Source organism: Salvelinus fontinalis, chromosome 14, assembly GCF_029448725.1.
Source record: "Salvelinus fontinalis isolate EN_2023a chromosome 14, ASM2944872v1, whole genome shotgun sequence".
Lineage (NCBI taxonomy): Eukaryota > Metazoa > Chordata > Actinopteri > Salmoniformes > Salmonidae > Salvelinus > Salvelinus fontinalis.
The window spans coordinates 12,097,957-12,116,176 of NC_074678.1; the positions used below are offsets into that span (position 1 = coordinate 12,097,957).

At 49.1% G+C, this 18,220-nt stretch overlaps 1 protein-coding gene across 6 annotated transcripts in view; it reads left to right on the forward strand.

Annotated features, from left to right (window-relative positions):
* cyfip1 (cytoplasmic FMR1 interacting protein 1) overlaps positions 1–18,220 on the forward strand; it is a 170,040-nt gene that overhangs the window by 125,010 nt on the left and 26,810 nt on the right. For all 6 annotated transcript variants that reach the window (XM_055943953.1, XM_055943954.1, XM_055943958.1 and 3 more), the window contains 5 exons: positions 1,916–1,992; positions 4,509–4,617; positions 9,543–9,662; positions 9,812–10,011; positions 13,690–13,777. In XM_055943953.1, coding sequence (XP_055799928.1) covers positions 1,916–1,992; positions 4,509–4,617; positions 9,543–9,662; positions 9,812–10,011; positions 13,690–13,777 — 594 coding nt within the window. The remainder of the gene's footprint in view (positions 1–1,915; positions 1,993–4,508; positions 4,618–9,542; positions 9,663–9,811; positions 10,012–13,689; positions 13,778–18,220) is intronic.

Consider the following 18,220-nt stretch of genomic DNA (forward strand, 5'->3'; position numbering starts at 1 on the left):
ATAGTTCACCATTAGACTAGTCATCACTACAGCAGAGGTATATAGTTCACCATTAGACTAGTCTTCACTACAGCAGAGGTATATAGTTCACCATTAGACTAGTCTTCACTACAGCAGAGGTATATAGTTCACCATTAGACTAGTCTTCACTACAGCAGAGGTATATAGTTCACCATTAGACTAGTCATCACTACAGCAGAGGTATATAGTTCATCATTAGACTAGTCATCACTACAGCAGAGGTATATAGTTCACCATTAGACTAGTCTTCACTACAGCAGAGGTATATAGTTCACCATTAGACTAGTCTTCACTACAGCAGAGGTATATAGTTCACCATTAGACTAGTCATCACTACAGCAGAGGTATATAGTTCACCATTAGACTAGTCGTCACTACAGCAGAGGTATATAGTTCACCATTAGACTAGTCATCACTACAGCAGAGGTATAGTTCACCATTAGACTAGTCATCACTACAGCAGAGGTATATAGTTCACCATTAGACTAGTCGTCACTACAGCGGAGGTATATAGTTCACCATTAGACTAGTCGTCACTACAGCAGAGGTATATAGTTCACCATTAGACTAGTCATCACTACAGCAGAGGTATATAGTTCACCATTAGACTAGTCATCACTACAGCAGAGGTATAGTTCACCATTAGACTAGTCATCACTACAGCAGAGGTATATAGTTCACCATTATACTAGTCATCACTACAGCAGAGGTATATAGTTCACCATTAGACTAGTCATCACTACAGCAGAGGTATATAGTTCACCATTAGACTAGTCATCACTACAGCAGAGGTATAGTTCACCGTTAGACTAGTCATCACTACAGCAGAGGTATAGTTCACCATTAGACTAGTCATCACTACAGCAGAGGTATATAGTTCACCATTAGACTAGTCATCACTACAGCAGAGGTATATAGTTCACCATTAGACTAGTCATCACTACAGCAGAGGTATATAGTTCACCATTAGACTAGTCATCACTAGACTAGTCTTCACTACAGCAGAGGTATAGTTCACCATTAGACTAGTCATCACTACAGCAGAGGTATATAGTTCACCATTAGACTAGTCATCACTACAGCAGAGGTATAGTTCACCATTAGACTAGTCATCACTACAGCAGAGGTATATAGTTCACCATTAGACTAGTAATCACTACAGCAGAGGTATATAGTTCACCATTAGACTAGTCATCACTACAGCAGAGGTATATAGTTCACCATTAGACTAGTCATCACTACAGCAGAGGTATAGTTCACCATTAGACTAGTCACCACTACAGCAGAGGTATATAGTTCACCATTAGACTAGTCTTCACTACAGCAGAGGTATAGTTCACCATTAGACTAGTCATCACTACAGCAGAGGTATATAGTTCACCATTAGACTAGTCTTCACTACAGCAGAGGTATAGTTCACCATTAGACTAGTCATCACTACAGCAGAGGTATAGTTCACCATTATACTAGTCATCACTACAGCAGAGGTATATAGTTCACCATTAGACTAGTCATCACTACAGCAGAGGTATATAGTTCACCATTAGACTAGTCATCACTACAGCAGAGGTATATAGTTCACCATTAGACTAGTCATCACTACAGCAGAGGTATAGTTCACCATTAGACTAGTCATCACTACAGCAGAGGTATAGTTCACCATTAGACTAGTCATCACTAGTCATTTTTATTTAATGATATTGTACTTCCTGGTTGAGGGGACCTTGCCAGCTGTGAACTGAACGTGACTAGTAACATTACATTTTGATTTGATTGGTTGACTTACAGGAGGCTTTATTTCTAATCACTAACCTAAATGACATCCTCTTACCTCAGGTCAACCTGTGTTTTGATCGTGACGAATGTTGTACTTCCTATGTTACATCCTCTGCAGGTCAACCTGTGTTTCGATCAGTTTGTCTACAAGCTGGCTGATCAGATCTTTGCCTACTACAAGATTCTAGCTGGAAGGTACGTTTAAACTTTTGAATCAATACTGTTCAATAACTGAAAATACGGGTGGGGCGCAATGGGCGACTGACATGTTTTCCGTTTGCTCCTGCGATATTTTTAAAGTTTATTTGAATTTAGCAATAAAACTGTATTTATTTTCAAATATTAGTTTGTTGATCCCTGTCTGTAGTACGCAACACTACTCTGCTTTCAACTGTCAGCATGTCATCAAACATAACGCCAAAAATAGGACTGAGAGAACCCGGCCTACAATACCCAGTTTCATCATTACCGCCCTCTCCTGAGCCTGAAAGCCCAGAGACTTTGAGAAAACCCGGCCTACAATACCCAGTTTCATCATTACCGCCCTCTCCTGAGCCTGAAAGCCCAGAGATTTTGAGAAAACCCGGCCTACAATACCCAGTTTCATCATTACCGCCCTCTCCTGAGACTGAAAGCCCAGAGACTTTGAGAAAACCCGGCCTACCAGACCCAGTTTCATCCTTACCGCCCTCTCCTCAGACTGAAAGCCCAGAGACTTTGAGAAAACCCGGCCTACAATACCCAGTTTCATCATTACCGCCCTCTCCTGAGACTGAAAGCCCAGAGACTTTGAGAAAACCCGGCCTACCAGACCCAGTTTCATCATTACCGCCCTCTCCTGAGCCTGAAAGCCCAGAGACTTTGAGAAAACCCGACCTACAATACCCAGTTTCATCATTACCGCCCTCTCCTGAGCCTGAAAGCCCAGAGACTTTGAGAAAACCCGGCCTACCAGACCCAGTTTCATCCTTACCGCCCTCTCCTCAGACTGAAAGCCCAGAGACTTTGAGAAAACCCAGCCTACAATACCCAGTTTCATCATTACCGCCCTCTCCTGAGCCTGAAAGCCCAGAGACTTTGAGAAAACCCGGCCTACCAGACCCAGTTTCATCCTTACCGCCCTCTCCTGAGCCTGAAAGCCCAGAGACTTTGAGAAAACCCGGCCTACCAGACCCAGTTTCATCATTACCGCCCTCTCCTGAGACTGAAAGCCCAGAGACTTTGAGAAAACCCGGCCTACCAGACCCAGTTTCATCCTTACCGCCCTCTCCTGAGCCTGAAAGCCCAGAGACTTTGAGAAAACCCGGCCTACCAGACCCAGTTTCATCATTACCGCCCTCTCCTGAGACTGAAAGCCCAGAGACTTTGAGAAAACCCGGCCTACCAGACCCAGTTTCATCATTACCGCCCTCTCCTGAGACTGAAAGCCCAGAGACTTTGAGAAAACCCGGCCTACCAGACCCAGTTTCATCATTACCGCCCTCCCCTGAGCCTGAAAGCCTGGAGGTACGCTTTGCGTCACTCTAAACAACAACAGAGTTACACACCGTGACGATTGCAGCACTGGAGACCTCCGCTACCAATGTCTCCGACCTGACTACCAGTGTCTCCGACCTGACTACCAGTGTCTCCGACCTGACTACCAGTGTCTCCGACCTGACTACCTGTGTCTCCGACCTGACTACCTGTGTCTCCGACCTGACTACCTGTGTCTCTGACCTGACATGAAAAACCTGGCTGTGGATCTACCAATGTCTCTGACCTGACATGAAAAACCTGGCTGTGGATCTACCTGTGTCTCTGACCTGACATGAAAAACCTGGCTGTGGATCTACCAATGTCTCTGACCTGACATGAAAAACCTGGCTGTGGATCTACCTGTGTCTCCGACCTGACTACCAGTGTCTCCGACCTGACTACCAGTGTCTCCGACCTGACTACCAGTGTCTCCGACCTGACTACCAGTGTCTCCGACCTGATCTGAAATAGGTACAGGTGTGTGAGCTTAGAGGGATTTTCTCGCCGCAATAACCTGATACTGGTATCGGTCCCAGAGTCAACGGAAATGCCTGGAGCCACAGATGTAGCTTCCGGGTCTGCTGAAGGATATTCTCGCCATGGATTAGAAGCCCGTGATTGATTGTGCCCCCACCGGTCACGGCACCCAAATCCCCGAGAGGCCCCGTGACATCATTCTTCGAGTGCACTTTTTCCATGAGAAGATGGAGATTCTCTGAGCCTGCAATACCACTCTGAGCTTTCAGAGACAAAGCTTCTCCATCTACCAGGACTAGTCCCCCACTGTGTCCAGGCAGAGAGCAGCTTTCAGGGACAAAGCTTCTCCATCTACCAGGACTAGTCCCCCACTGTGTCCAGGCAGAGAGCAGCTTTCAGGGACAAAGCTTCTCCATCTACCAGGACTAGTCCCCCACTGTGTCCAGGCAGAGAGCAGCTTTCAGGGACAAAGCTTCTCCATCTACCAGGACTAGTCCCCCACTGTGTCCAGGCAGAGAGCAGCTTTTGGGCAGGCCAAACAACTACAACTGGCCCTTCTACATGTGTGTTTCTCCACCCCTATCCCCCAGCCTTTTACAGGAGATTGCCCTTTAACCTCTGTCCCCTTCTGCCCGGCGTGTTAAACTTGTCTAAAGTAGGGTCTCTCTCTCGTTGTCTTGTTGTTTATATGGTGTGTGTGTTTCTCTTCTCTTCAGTCTGCTGCTGGACAAGCGTCTGAGAGCGGACTGTAAGAACCAGGGAGCTAACATCCCCTGGCCCGCGTCCAACCGCTACGAGACCCTGTTGAAACAACGCCACGTTCAGGTAACTCCCTGACCTCTGACCTCTAACCCTAACCCTCCAACCGCTACGAGACCCTGTTGAAACAACGCCACGTTCAGGTAACCCCCTGACCTCTAACCCTAACCCTCCAACCACTACAAGACCCTGTTGAAACAACGCCACGTTCAGGTAACCCCCTGACCTCTAACCTCTAACCCTCCAACCACTACCAGACCCAGACTGAAACAACGCCACGTTCAGGTAACCCCCTGACCTCTGACCCTAACCCTCCAACCGCTACGAGACCCAGACTGAAACTACTCTCCCCCACTACTCTCTCTCCCCACTACTCTCTCTCCCCACTACTCTCTCCCCCACTACTCTCTCTCCCCCACTACTCTCTCCCCACTACTCTCTCTCCCCACTACTCTCTCCCCCACTACTCTCTCTCCCCACTACACTCTCTCCCCACTACACTCTCTCCCCACTACTCTCTCTCCCCACTACTCTCTCCCTCCACTACTCTCCCCCCACTACTCTCTCCCCACTACTCTCTCCCCACTACTCTCTCTCCTTCCACTACTCTCTCTCCTTCCACTACTCTCTCTCCTTCCACTACTCTCTCCCCCACTACTCTCTCCCCCCACTACTCTCTCCCCCCACTACTCTCTCCCCACTACTCTCTCCCCACTACTCTCTCCCCACTACTCTCTCCCTCCACTACTCTCCCCCCACTACTCTCTCCCCACTACTCTCTCTCCCCACTACTCCTCCCCCACTACTCCTCCCCCACTACTCCTCCCCCACTACTCCTCCCCCACTACTCCTCCCCCACTACTCCTCTCCTTCCACTACTCTCTCTCCTCCACTACTCTCTCTCCTTCCACTACTCTCTCTCCTTCCACTACTCTCTCTCCTTCCACTACTCTCTCTCCCCCCACTACTCTCTCTCCCCACTACACTCTCTCCCCACTACACTCTCTCCCCACTACTCTCTCTCCCCACTACTCTCTCCCTCCACTACTCTCTCCCCACTACTCTCCCCCCACTACTCTCTCTCCCCACTACTCTCTCTCCCCACTACTCTCTCTCCCCACTACTCTCTCTCCCCACTACTCTCTCTCCCCACTACTCTCTCTCCCCCACTACTCTCTCCCCACTACTCTCTCTCCCCACTACTCTCTCTCCCCACTACTCTCTCTCCCCACTACTCTCTCTCCCCTCTACTCTCCCTCCACTACTCTCCCTCCACTACTCTCTCCCCACTACTCTCTCCCTCCACTACTCTCTCCCCACTACTCTCTCCCCATTACTCTCTCCCCACTACTCTCTCCCCACTACTCTCTCCCCACTACTCTCTCTCCCCACTACTCTCTCCCCACTACTCTCTCTCCCCACTACTCTCTCTCCCCACTACTCTCTCTCCCCACTACTCTCTCTCCCCACTACTCTCTCTCCCCACTACTCTCTCCCCCCACTACTCTCTCTCCCCACTACTCTCTCCCCCCACTACTCTCTCTCCCCCACTACTCTCTCTCCCCCACTACTCTCTCTCCCCCACTACTCTCTCTCCCCCACTACTCTCTCCCCCCCACTACTCTCTCCCCCCACTACTCTCTCCCCCCACTACTCTCTCTCCCCCACTACTCTCTCTCCCCCACTACTCTCTCTCCCCCACTACTCTCTCTCCCCCACTACTCTCTCTCCCCCACTACTCTCTCTCCCCCACTACTCTCTCTCCCCACTACTCTCTCTCCCCACTACTCTCTCTCCCCAATTACTCTCTCTCCCCACTACTCTCTCTCCCCAATTACTCTCTCTCCCCACTACTCTCTCTCCCCACTACTCTCTCCCCACTACTCTCTCTCCCCACTACTCTCTCCCTCCACTACTCTCTCTCCCCACTACTCTCTCTCCCCACTACTCTCTCTCCCCACTACTCTCTCTCCCCACTACTCTCTCTCCCCACTACTCTCTCTCCCCACTACTCTCCCTCCACTACTCTCCCTCCACTACTCTCTCCCCACTACTCTCTCCCCACTACTCTCTCCCCACTACTCTCTCTCCCCACTACTCTCTCTCCCCACTACTCTCTCTCCCCACTACTCTCTCCCTCCACTACTCTCTCCCCACTACTCTCTCTCCCCACTACTCTCTCTCCCCACTACTCTCTCTCCCCACTACTCTCTCCCTCCACTACTCTCTCCCTCCACTACTCTCTCCCTCCACTACTCTCCCTCCACTACTCTCCCCCCACTACTCTCTCCCCCACTACTCTCTCCCCCACTACTCTCTCCCCCACTACTCTCTCCCCCACTACTCTCTCCCTCCACTACTCTCCCTCCACTACTCTCCCCCCACTACTCTCTCCCCCACTACTCTCTCCCCCACTACTCTCTCCCCCACTACTCTCTCCCTCCACTACTCTCCCTCCACTACTCTCCCCCCACTACTCTCTCCCCCACTACTCTCTCCCCCACTACTCTCTCCCTCCACTACTCTCCCTCCACTACTCTCCCCCCACTACTCTCTCCCCCACTACTCTCTCCCCCACTACTCTCTCCCCCACTACTCTCTCCCTCCACTACTCTCCCTCCACTACTCTCCCCCCACTACTCTCTCCCCCACTACTCTCTCCCTCCACTACTCTCCCCCCACTACTCTCTCCCCCACTACTCTCTCCCCCACTACTCTCTCCCTCCACTACTCTCCCTCCACTACTCTCCCTCCACTACTCTCCCCCCACTACTCTCCCCCCACTACTCTCTCTCCCCACTACACTCTCCCTCCACTACTCTCCCCCCACTACTCTCTCCCCCACTACTCTCTCCCCCACTACTCTCTCCCTCCACTACTCTCCCTCCACTACTCTCCCCCCACTACTCTCTCCCCCACTACTCTCTCCCCCACTACTCTCTCCCTCCACTACTCTCCCTCCACTACTCTCCCCCCACTACTCTCTCCCCCACTACTCTCTCCCCCACTACTCTCTCCCCCACTACTCTCTCCCTCCACTACTCTCCCTCCACTACTCTCCCCCCACTACTCTCTCCCCCACTACTCTCTCCCTCCACTACTCTCCCCCCACTACTCTCTCCCCCACTACTCTCTCCCCCACTACTCTCTCCCTCCACTACTCTCCCTCCACTACTCTCCCTCCACTACTCTCCCCCCACTACTCTCCCCCCACTACTCTCTCTCCCCACTACTCTCTCTCCCCACTACTCTCTCTCCCCACTACACTCTCTCCCCACTACACTCTCTCCCCACTACTCTCTCTCCCCACTACTCTCTCCCTCCACTACTCTCCCCCCACTACTCTCTCCCCACTACTCTCTCCCCACTACTCTCTCTCCTTCCACTACTCTCTCTCCTTCCACTACTCTCTCTCCTTCCACTACTCTCTCCCCCACTACTCTCTCCCCCCACTACTCTCTCCCCCCACTACTCTCTCCCCACTACTCTCTCCCCACTACTCTCTCCCCACTACTCTCTCCCTCCACTACTCTCCCCCCACTACTCTCTCCCCACTACTCTCTCTCCCCACTACTCCTCCCCCACTACTCCTCCCCCACTACTCCTCCCCCACTACTCCTCCCCCACTACTCCTCCCCCACTACTCTCTCTCCTTCCACTACTCTCTCTCCTTCCACTACTCTCTCTCCTTCCACTACTCTCTCTCCTTCCACTACTCTCTCTCCTTCCACTACTCTCTCTCCCCCCACTACTCTCTCTCCCCACTACACTCTCTCCCCACTACACTCTCTCCCCACTACTCTCTCTCCCCACTACTCTCTCCCTCCACTACTCTCTCCCCACTACTCTCCCCCCACTACTCTCTCTCCCCACTACTCTCTCTCCCCACTACTCTCTCTCCCCACTACTCTCTCTCCCCACTACTCTCTCTCCCCACTACTCTCTCTCCCCACTACTCTCTCCCTCCACTACTCTCTCCCTCCACTACTCTCTCTCCCCACTACTCTCTCCCTCCACTACTCTCTCTCCCCACTACTCTCTCTCCCCACTACTCTCTCCCTCCACTACTCTCTCTCCCCACTACTCTCTCCCTCCACTACTCTCTCCCTCCACTACTCTCTCTCCCCACTACTCTCTCTCCCCACTACTCTCTCTCCCCACTACTCTCTCTCCCCACTACTCTCTCTCCCCACTACTCTCTCTCCCCACTACTCTCTCTCCCTCCACTACTCTCTCCCTCCACTACTCTCTCTCCCCACTACTCTCTCTCCCCACTACTCTCTCCCTCCACTACTCTCTCTCCCCACTACTCTCTCCCTCCACTACTCTCTCCCTCCACTACTCTCTCTCCCCACTACTCTCTCTTCCCACTACTCTCTCTTCCCACTACTCTCTCTTCCCACTACTCTCTCTCCCCACTACTCTCTCTCCCCACTACTCTCTCTCCCCACTACTCTCTCTCCCTCCACTACTCTCTCTCCCCCCACTACTCTCTCCCCCCACTACTCTCTCCTTCCACTACTCTCTCTCCCCCACTACTCTCTCTTCCCACTACTCTCTCTCCCCACTACTCTCTCCTTCCACTACTCTCTCTCCCCCACTACTCTCTCTTCCCACTACTCTCTCTCCCCACTACTCTCTCTCCCCACTACTCTCTCTCCCCACTACTCTCTCTCCCTCCACTACTCTCTCTCCCCCCACTACTCTCTCCTTCCACTACTCTCTCTCCCCCACTACTCTCTCTCCCCCACTACTCTCTCTCCCCCACTACTCTCTCTCCCCCACTACTCTCTCTCCCCCACTACTCTCTCTCCCCCACTACTCTCTCTCCCCCACTACTCTCTCTCCCCCACTACTCTCTCTCCCCCACTACTCTCTCTCCCCCACTACTCTCTCTCCCCACTACTCCCCCTCCCAGTGTTGCCAGTCTCTTTACTTCATGTGGTCCTTGTCTGTCTGTCATGTACCTCATGTTGGTTCCTCTCCTCTAGCTGCTGGGCCGTTCCATAGACCTGAACCGTCTGATCACCCAGAGAGTGTCTGCTGCTCTCTACAAGTCTCTGGAGCTGGCCATCAACCGCTTCGAGAGCGAGGACCTCACATCCATCGTGGTACGACCTGCTTTAAGTGTGTCTGTGTTATTTATGGACTGTCCACTCTGTAACAGGAAGTAGAAGGTCTGATTGGACAGGAACTAGAAGGTCTGATTGGACATCATCCATATGACCCACAAGCTGTCTTCTCCCCCTCCTTGTAACAGGAACTAGAAGGTCTGATGAACATCAACCGTATGACCCACAAGCTGCTGTCTAAGTTCCTGACGCTGGACAGTATGGACGCCATGTTCCGGGAGGCCAATCACAATGTCTCCGCCCCCTACGGACGCATCACACTCCACGTCTTCTGGGAACTCAACTACGATTTCCTCCCCAACTACTGCTACAACGGATCTACTAACAGGTAACACAACTACTACTACTACTACTACTACACACTACACACTACTACTACACACTACACACTACTACTACACACTACACACTACTACTACTACACACTACACACTACTACTACTACTACAACTACACACCTACTACTACTACACACTACACACTACTACTACTACTACTACTACTACTACTACTACTACTACTACACACTACTGCTACAACGGATCTACTAACAGGTAACAACTACACACTACTACTACTACACACTACTACTACTACTACAACTACACACTACTACTACTACACACTACTACTACTACAACCACACACTACTACTACTACTACACACTACTACTACTACTACACACTACTACTACTACACACTACTACTACTACTACTACTACAACTACACACTACTACTACTACTACTACTACACACTACTACTACTACACACTACACACTACTACTACTACTACAACTACACACCTACTACTACTACACACTACACACTACTACTACTACTACTACTACTACTACTACACACTACTGCTACAACGGATCTACTAACAGGTAACAACTACACACTACTACTACTACACACTACTACTACACACTACACACTACTACTACTACACACTACACACTACTACTACTACTACAACTACACACCTACTACTACTACTACTACACACTACTGCTACAACGGATCTACTAACAGGTAACAACTACACACTACTACTACTACACACTACTACTACACACTACACACTACTACTACTACACACTACACACTACTACTACTACTACAACTACACACTACTACTACTACACTACTACTACTACTACAACCACACACTACTACTACAACCACACACTACTACTACTACTACTACTACACACTACTACTACTACTACACACTACTACTACTACTACTACTACAGCTACACACTACTACTACTACTACAACTACACACTACTGCTACAACAGATCTACTAACAGGTAACAGCTACACACTACTACTACTACTACTACTACAACTACACACTACACACTACTACTACTACTACTACTACTACTACAACTACACACTACACACTACTACTACTACTACTACACACCTACTACTACTACTACTACTACTACTACTACAACTACACACTACACACTACTACTACTACTACTACAACTACACACTACACACTACTACTACTACTACTACTACTACACACTACACACTACTACTACTACTACTACTACACACTACTGCTACAACAGATCTACTAACAGGTAACAGCTACACACTACTACTACACACTACACACTACTACTACTACTACTACACACTACACACCTACTACTACTACTACTACTACTACTACTACACACTACACACCTACTACTACTACTACTACACACTACACACCTACTACTACACACTACACACCTACTACTACTACTACTACTACTACACACTACACACTACTACTACTACGCACTACACACCTACTACTACTACTACTACTACTACACACTACACACCTACTACTACTACTACTACTACTACACACTACACACTACTACTACTACTACTACTACTACACACTACACACCTACTACTACTACGCACTACACACTACTACTACACACTACACACTACTACTACTACTACTACACACTACACACCTACTACTACTACGCACTACACACTACTACTACACACTACTACTACTACTACTACACACTACTACTACTACAACTACACACTACTACTACTACTACTACTACTACTACTACTACTACACACTACTACTACTACTACACACTACTACTACTACACACTACACACTACTGCTACACGCTACTACTACTACTACTACTACACACTACTACTACTACTACTACTACACACTACACACCTACTACTACTACTACACACTACACACCTACTACTACTACTACACACTACACACCTACTACTACTACTACACACCTACTACTACTACTACTACTACTACAACACACTACACACCTACTACTACACACTACACACCTACTACTACTACTACACACTACACACCTACTACTACACACTACACACCTACTACTACTACAACTACACACTACTACCACTACTACACACTACTACTACTACTACAACACACTACACACCTACTACTACACACTACTGCTACAACGGATCTACTAACAGGTAACAACTACACACCTACTACTACACACTACACACTACTACTACACACTACACACTACTACTACACACTACACACCTACTACTACTACTACACACTACACACTACTACTACACACTACACACCTACTACTACTACTGCTACTACTACACACCTACTACTACACACTACACACCTACTACTACTACACACTACACACCTACTACTACTACTACACACTACTACCACTACTACACACTACTACTACTACTACAACTACACACTACACACTACTACTACTACTACACACTACTGCTACAACGGATCTACTAACAGGTAACAACTACACACTACTACTACACACTACACACTACTACTACTACACACCTACTACTACACACTACTACTACTACTACACACTACACACCTACTACTACTACTACTACTACACACTACTACTACACACTACACACCTACTACTACTACTACTACACACTACACACCTACTACTACTACTACACACCTACTACTACCACTACTACTACTACTACACACTACACACCTACTACTACTACTACTACTACACACTACACACCTACTACTACTACTACTACTACACACTACACACCTACTACTACTACTACACACCTACTACTACTACTACTACTACACACTACACACCTACTACTACACACTACACACCTACTACTACTACTACACACTACACACCTACTACTACCACTACTACACACTACTATCACTACTACACACTACTACTACTACTACTACTACAACTACACACTACTACTACTACTACAACTACACACTACACACTACTACTACTACACACTACTACTACTAATACTACACACTACACACCTACTACTACCACTACTACACACTACTATCACTACTACACACTACTACTACTACTACTACTACAACTACACACTACTACTACTACTACTACTACACACTACTACTACTACTACTACACACCACTGCTACAACGAATCTACTAACAGGTAACAACTACACACTACTACTACACACTACACACTACTACTACTACACACCTACTACTACACACACCTACTACTACTACTACACACTACTACTACACACTACTACTACTACTACTACACACTACTACTACTACTTCCCTGAGTTGTAGTGAGAGGTCAACGTGCTCTTTCACCACCTTGTGAAGTTCATCACTAGTTTCATGTGTAGCCTAATAAACGCCATAGTTCCCTGAGTTGTAGTGATAGGACCCAAACACACCATATCATCGCGTGACTCCATATTTCCACTGCCATTTCCATCGTGAACAATTTTACCAACACAACAAGATCACACACTTTCTGTCAGCATTTATAAAATGACATCAGAACTTCCTGTTTCCATCACAGCTCTTTGTTTATACGATATGACTTTACATGGAAACGTGGTTAGTGAAAATAAAACACCCAATCCCCCTCTCTCTCTCTCTCTCTAGGTTTGTCCGTACTGTCCTGCCGTTCTCACAGGAGTTCCAGAGGGACAAGCCACCCAACGCCCAGCCCCAGTACCTGTACGGGTCAAAGGTCAGTTCAACCCTAACTCTCAGCCCCAGTACCTGTACGGGTCAAAGGTCAGTTCAACCCTACCCCTACCCAGCCCCAGTACCTGTACGGGTCAAAGGTCAGTTCAACCCTAACTCTCAGCCCCAGTACCTGTACGGGTCAAAGGTCAGTTCAACCCTAACTCTCAGCCCCAGTACCTGTACGGGTCAAAGGTCAGTTCAACCCTAACTCCCAGCCCCAGTACCTGTACGGGTCAAAGGTCAGTATAACCCTACCCCTACCCAGCCCCAGTACCTGTACGGGTCAAAGGTCAGTATAACCCTAACTCCCAGCCCCAGTACCTGTACGGGTCAAAGGTCAGTATAACCCTACCCCTACCCAGTACCTGTACGGGTCAAAGGTCAGTATAACCCTACCCCTACCCAGCCCCAGTACCTGTACGGGTCAAAGGTCAGTATAACCCTACCCCTACCCAGCCCCAGTACCTGTACGGGTCAAAGGTCAGTATAACCCTACCCCTACCCAGCCCCAGTACCTGTACGGGTCAAAGGTCAGTATAACCCTACCCCTACCCAGCCCCAGTACCTGTACGGGTCAAAGGTCAGTATAACCCTACCCCTACCCAGCCCCAGTACCTGTACGGGTCAAAGGTCAGTATAACCCTACCCCTACCCAGCCCCAGTACCTGTACGGGTCAAAGGTCAGTATAACCCTACTCCTACCCAGCCCCAGTACCTGTACGGGTCAAAGGTCAGTATAACCCTACCCCTACCCAGCCCCAGTACCTGTACGGGTCAAAGGTCAGTATAACCCTACCCCTACCCAGCCCCAGTACCTGTACGGGTCAAAGGTCAGTATAACCCTACCCCTACCCAGCCCCAGTACCTGTACGGGTCAAAAGTCAGTATAACCCTACCCAGCCCCAGTACCTGTACGGGTCAAAGGTCAGTACAACCCTACCCCTACCCAGCCCCAGTACCTGTACGGGTCAAAGGTCAGTTCAACCCTAACTCTCAGCCCCAGTACCTGTACGGGTCAAAGGTCAGTTCAACCCTAACTCTCAGCCCCAGTACCTGTACGGGTCAAAGGTCAGTTCAACCCTAACTCTCAGCCCCAGTACCTGTATGGGTCAAAGGTCAGTTCAACCCTAACTCTCAGCCCCAGTACCTGTATGGGTCAAAGGTCAGTTCAACCCTACTCTCAGCCCCAGTACCTGTACGGGTCAAAGGTCAGTTCAACCCTAACTGTCAGCCCCAGTACCTGTACGGGTCAAAGGTCAGTTCAACCCTAACTCTCAGCCCCAGTACCTGTACGGGTCAAAGGTCAGTACAACCCTACCCCTACCCAGCCCCAGTACCTGTACGGGTCAAAGGTCAGTACAACCCTAACTCTCAGCCCCAGTACCTGTACGGGTCAAAGGTCAGTTCAACCCTAACTCTCAGCCCCAGTACCTGTACGGGTCAAAGGTCAGTTCAACCCTAACTCTCAGCCCCAGTACCTGTACGGGTCAAAGGTCAGTACAACCCTACCCCTACCCAGCCCCAGTACCTGTACGGGTCAAAGGTCAGTACAACCCTAACTCTCAGCCCCAGTACCTGTACGGGTCAAAGGTCAGTTCAACCCTAACTCTCAGCCCCAGTACCTGTACGGGTCAAAGGTCAGTTCAACCCTAACTCTCAGCCCCAGTACCTGTACGGGTCAAAGGTCAGTACAACCCTAACTCTCAGCCCCAGTACCTGTACGGGTCAAAGGTCAGTTCAACCCTAACTCTCAGCCCCAGTACCTGTACGGGTCAAAGGTCAGTTCAACCCTAACTCTCAGCCCCAGTACCTGTACGGGTCAAAGGTCAGTACAACCCTACCCCTACCCAGCCCCAGTACCTGTACGGGTCAAAGGTCAGTACAACCCTAACTCTCAGCCCCAGTACCTGTACGGGTCAAAGGTCAGTTCAACCCTAACTCTCAGCCCCAGTACCTGTACGGGTCAAAGGTCAGTTCAACCCTAACTCTCAGCCCCAGTACCTGTACGGGTCAAAGGTCAGTACAACCCTAACTCTCAGCCCCAGTACCTGTACGGGTCGAAGGTCAGTACAACCCTAACTCTCAGCCCCAGTACCTGTACGGGTCGAAGGTCAGTACAACCCTAACTCTCAGCCCCAGTACCTGTACGGGTCCATGGTCAGTACAACCCTAACTCTCAGCCCCAGTACCTGTACGGGCCCATGGTCAGTTCAACCCTAACTCTCAGCCCCAGTACCTGTACGGGTCCATGGTCAGTACAACCCTAACTCTCAGCCCCAGTACCTGTACGGGTCAAAGGTCAGTACAACCCTAACTCTCAGCCCCAGTACCTGTACGGGTCAAAGGTCAGTTCAACCCTAACTCTCAGCCCCAGTACCTGTACGGGTCAAAGGTCAGTTCAACCCTAACTCTCAGCCCCAGTACCTGTACGGGTCCATGGTCAGTTCAACCCTAACTCTCAGCCCCAGTACCTGTACGGGTCAAAGGTCAGTTCAACTCTACCCCTACCCAGCCCCAGTACCTGTACGGGTCAAAGGTCAGTTCAACCCTAACTCTCAGCCCCAGTACCTGTACGGGTCAAAGGTCAGTTCAACCCTAACTCTCAGCCCCAGTACCTGTACGGGTCAAAGGTCAGTTCAACCCTAACTCTCAGCCCCAGTACTTGTACGGGTCAAAGGTCAGTTCAACCCTAACTCTCAGCCCCAGTACCTGTACGGGGCCAAAAGTTTTGAGAATGACACAAATATTAATTTCCACAAAGTTTTCTGCTTCAGTGTCTTTAGATATTTTTGTTAGATATTACTATGGAATACTGAAGTATAATTACAAGCATTTCATAAGTGTCAAAGGCTTTTATTGACAATTACATGAAGTTGATGCAAAGAGACAATATTTTCAGTGTTGACCCTTCTTTTTCAAGACCTCTGCAATCCACCCTGGCATGCTGTCAATTAACTTCTGGGCCACATCCTGACTGATGGCAGCCCATTCTTGCATAATCAATGCTTGGAGTTTGTCAGAATTTGTGGGTTTTTGTTTGTCCACCCGCCTCTTGAGGATTGACCACAAGTTCTCAATGTGATTAAGGTCTGGGGAGTTTCCTGGCCACGGACCCAAAATATCAATGTTTTGTTCCCCGAGCCACTTAGTTATCACTTTTGCCTTATGGCAAGGTGCTCCATCATGCTGGAAAAGGCATTGTTCGTCACCAAACTGTTCCTGGATGGTTGGGAGAAGTTGCTCTCGGAGGATGTGTTGGTACCATTCTTTATTCATGGCTGTGTTCTTAGGCAAAATTGTGAGTGAGCCCACTCCCTTGGCTGAGAAGCAACCACACACATGAATGGTCTCAGGATGCTTTACTGTTGGTATGACACAGGACTGATGGTAGCGCTCACCTTGTCTTCTCCGGACAAGCTTTTTTCCGGATGCCCCAAACAATCGGAAAGGGGATTCATCAGAGAAAATGACTACCCCAGTTTTCAGCAATCCAATCCCTGTACCTTTTGCAGAATATCAGTCTGTCCCTGATGTTTTTCCTGGAGAGAAGTGGCTTCTTTGCTGCCCTTCTTGACACCAGGCCATCCTCCAAAAGTCTTCCCCTCACTGTGCGTGCAGATGCACTCACACCTGCCTGCTGCCATTACTGAGCAAGCTTTGTACTGGTGGTGCCCCGATCCCGCAGCTGAATCAACTTTAGGAGACGGTCCTGGCGCTTGCTGGACTTTCTTAGGCGCCCTGTTGACTTCTTCACAACAATTGAACCGCTCTCCTTGAAGTTCTTGATGATCCGATAAATGGTTGATTTAGGTGCAATCTTACTGGCAGCAATATCCTTGACGGTGAAGCCCTTTTTGTGCAAAGCAATGATGACGGCACGTGTTTCCTTACAGGTAACCATGGTTGACAGAGGAAGAACAATGATTCCAAGCACCACCCTCCTTTTGAGGCTTCCAGTCTGTTATTCGAACTCAATCAGCATGACAGAGTGATCTCCAGCCTTGTCCTTGTCAACACTCACACCTGTGTTAACGAGAGAATCACTGACATGATATCAGCTGGTCCTTTTGTGGCAGGGCTGAAATGCAGTGGAAATGTTTTTTGGGGATTCAGTTCATTTGCATGGCAAAGAGGGACTTTGTAGTTAATTGCAATTCATCTGATCACTCTTCATAACATTCTGGAGTATATGAAAATTGCCATCATACAAACTGTGGCAGCAGACTTTGTGAAAATGTATATTTGTGTCATTCTCAAAACTTTTGGCCACGACTGTAGTTACCAGGTGATCAGAAGGAGTGTCGGGTTTACCAGGTGATCAGAAGGAGTGTCGGGTTTACCAGGTGATCAGAAGGAGTGGAGGGTTTACCAGGTGATCAGAAGGAGTGGAGGGTTTACCAGGTGATCAGAAGGAGTGTCGGGTTTACCAGGTGATCAGAAGGAG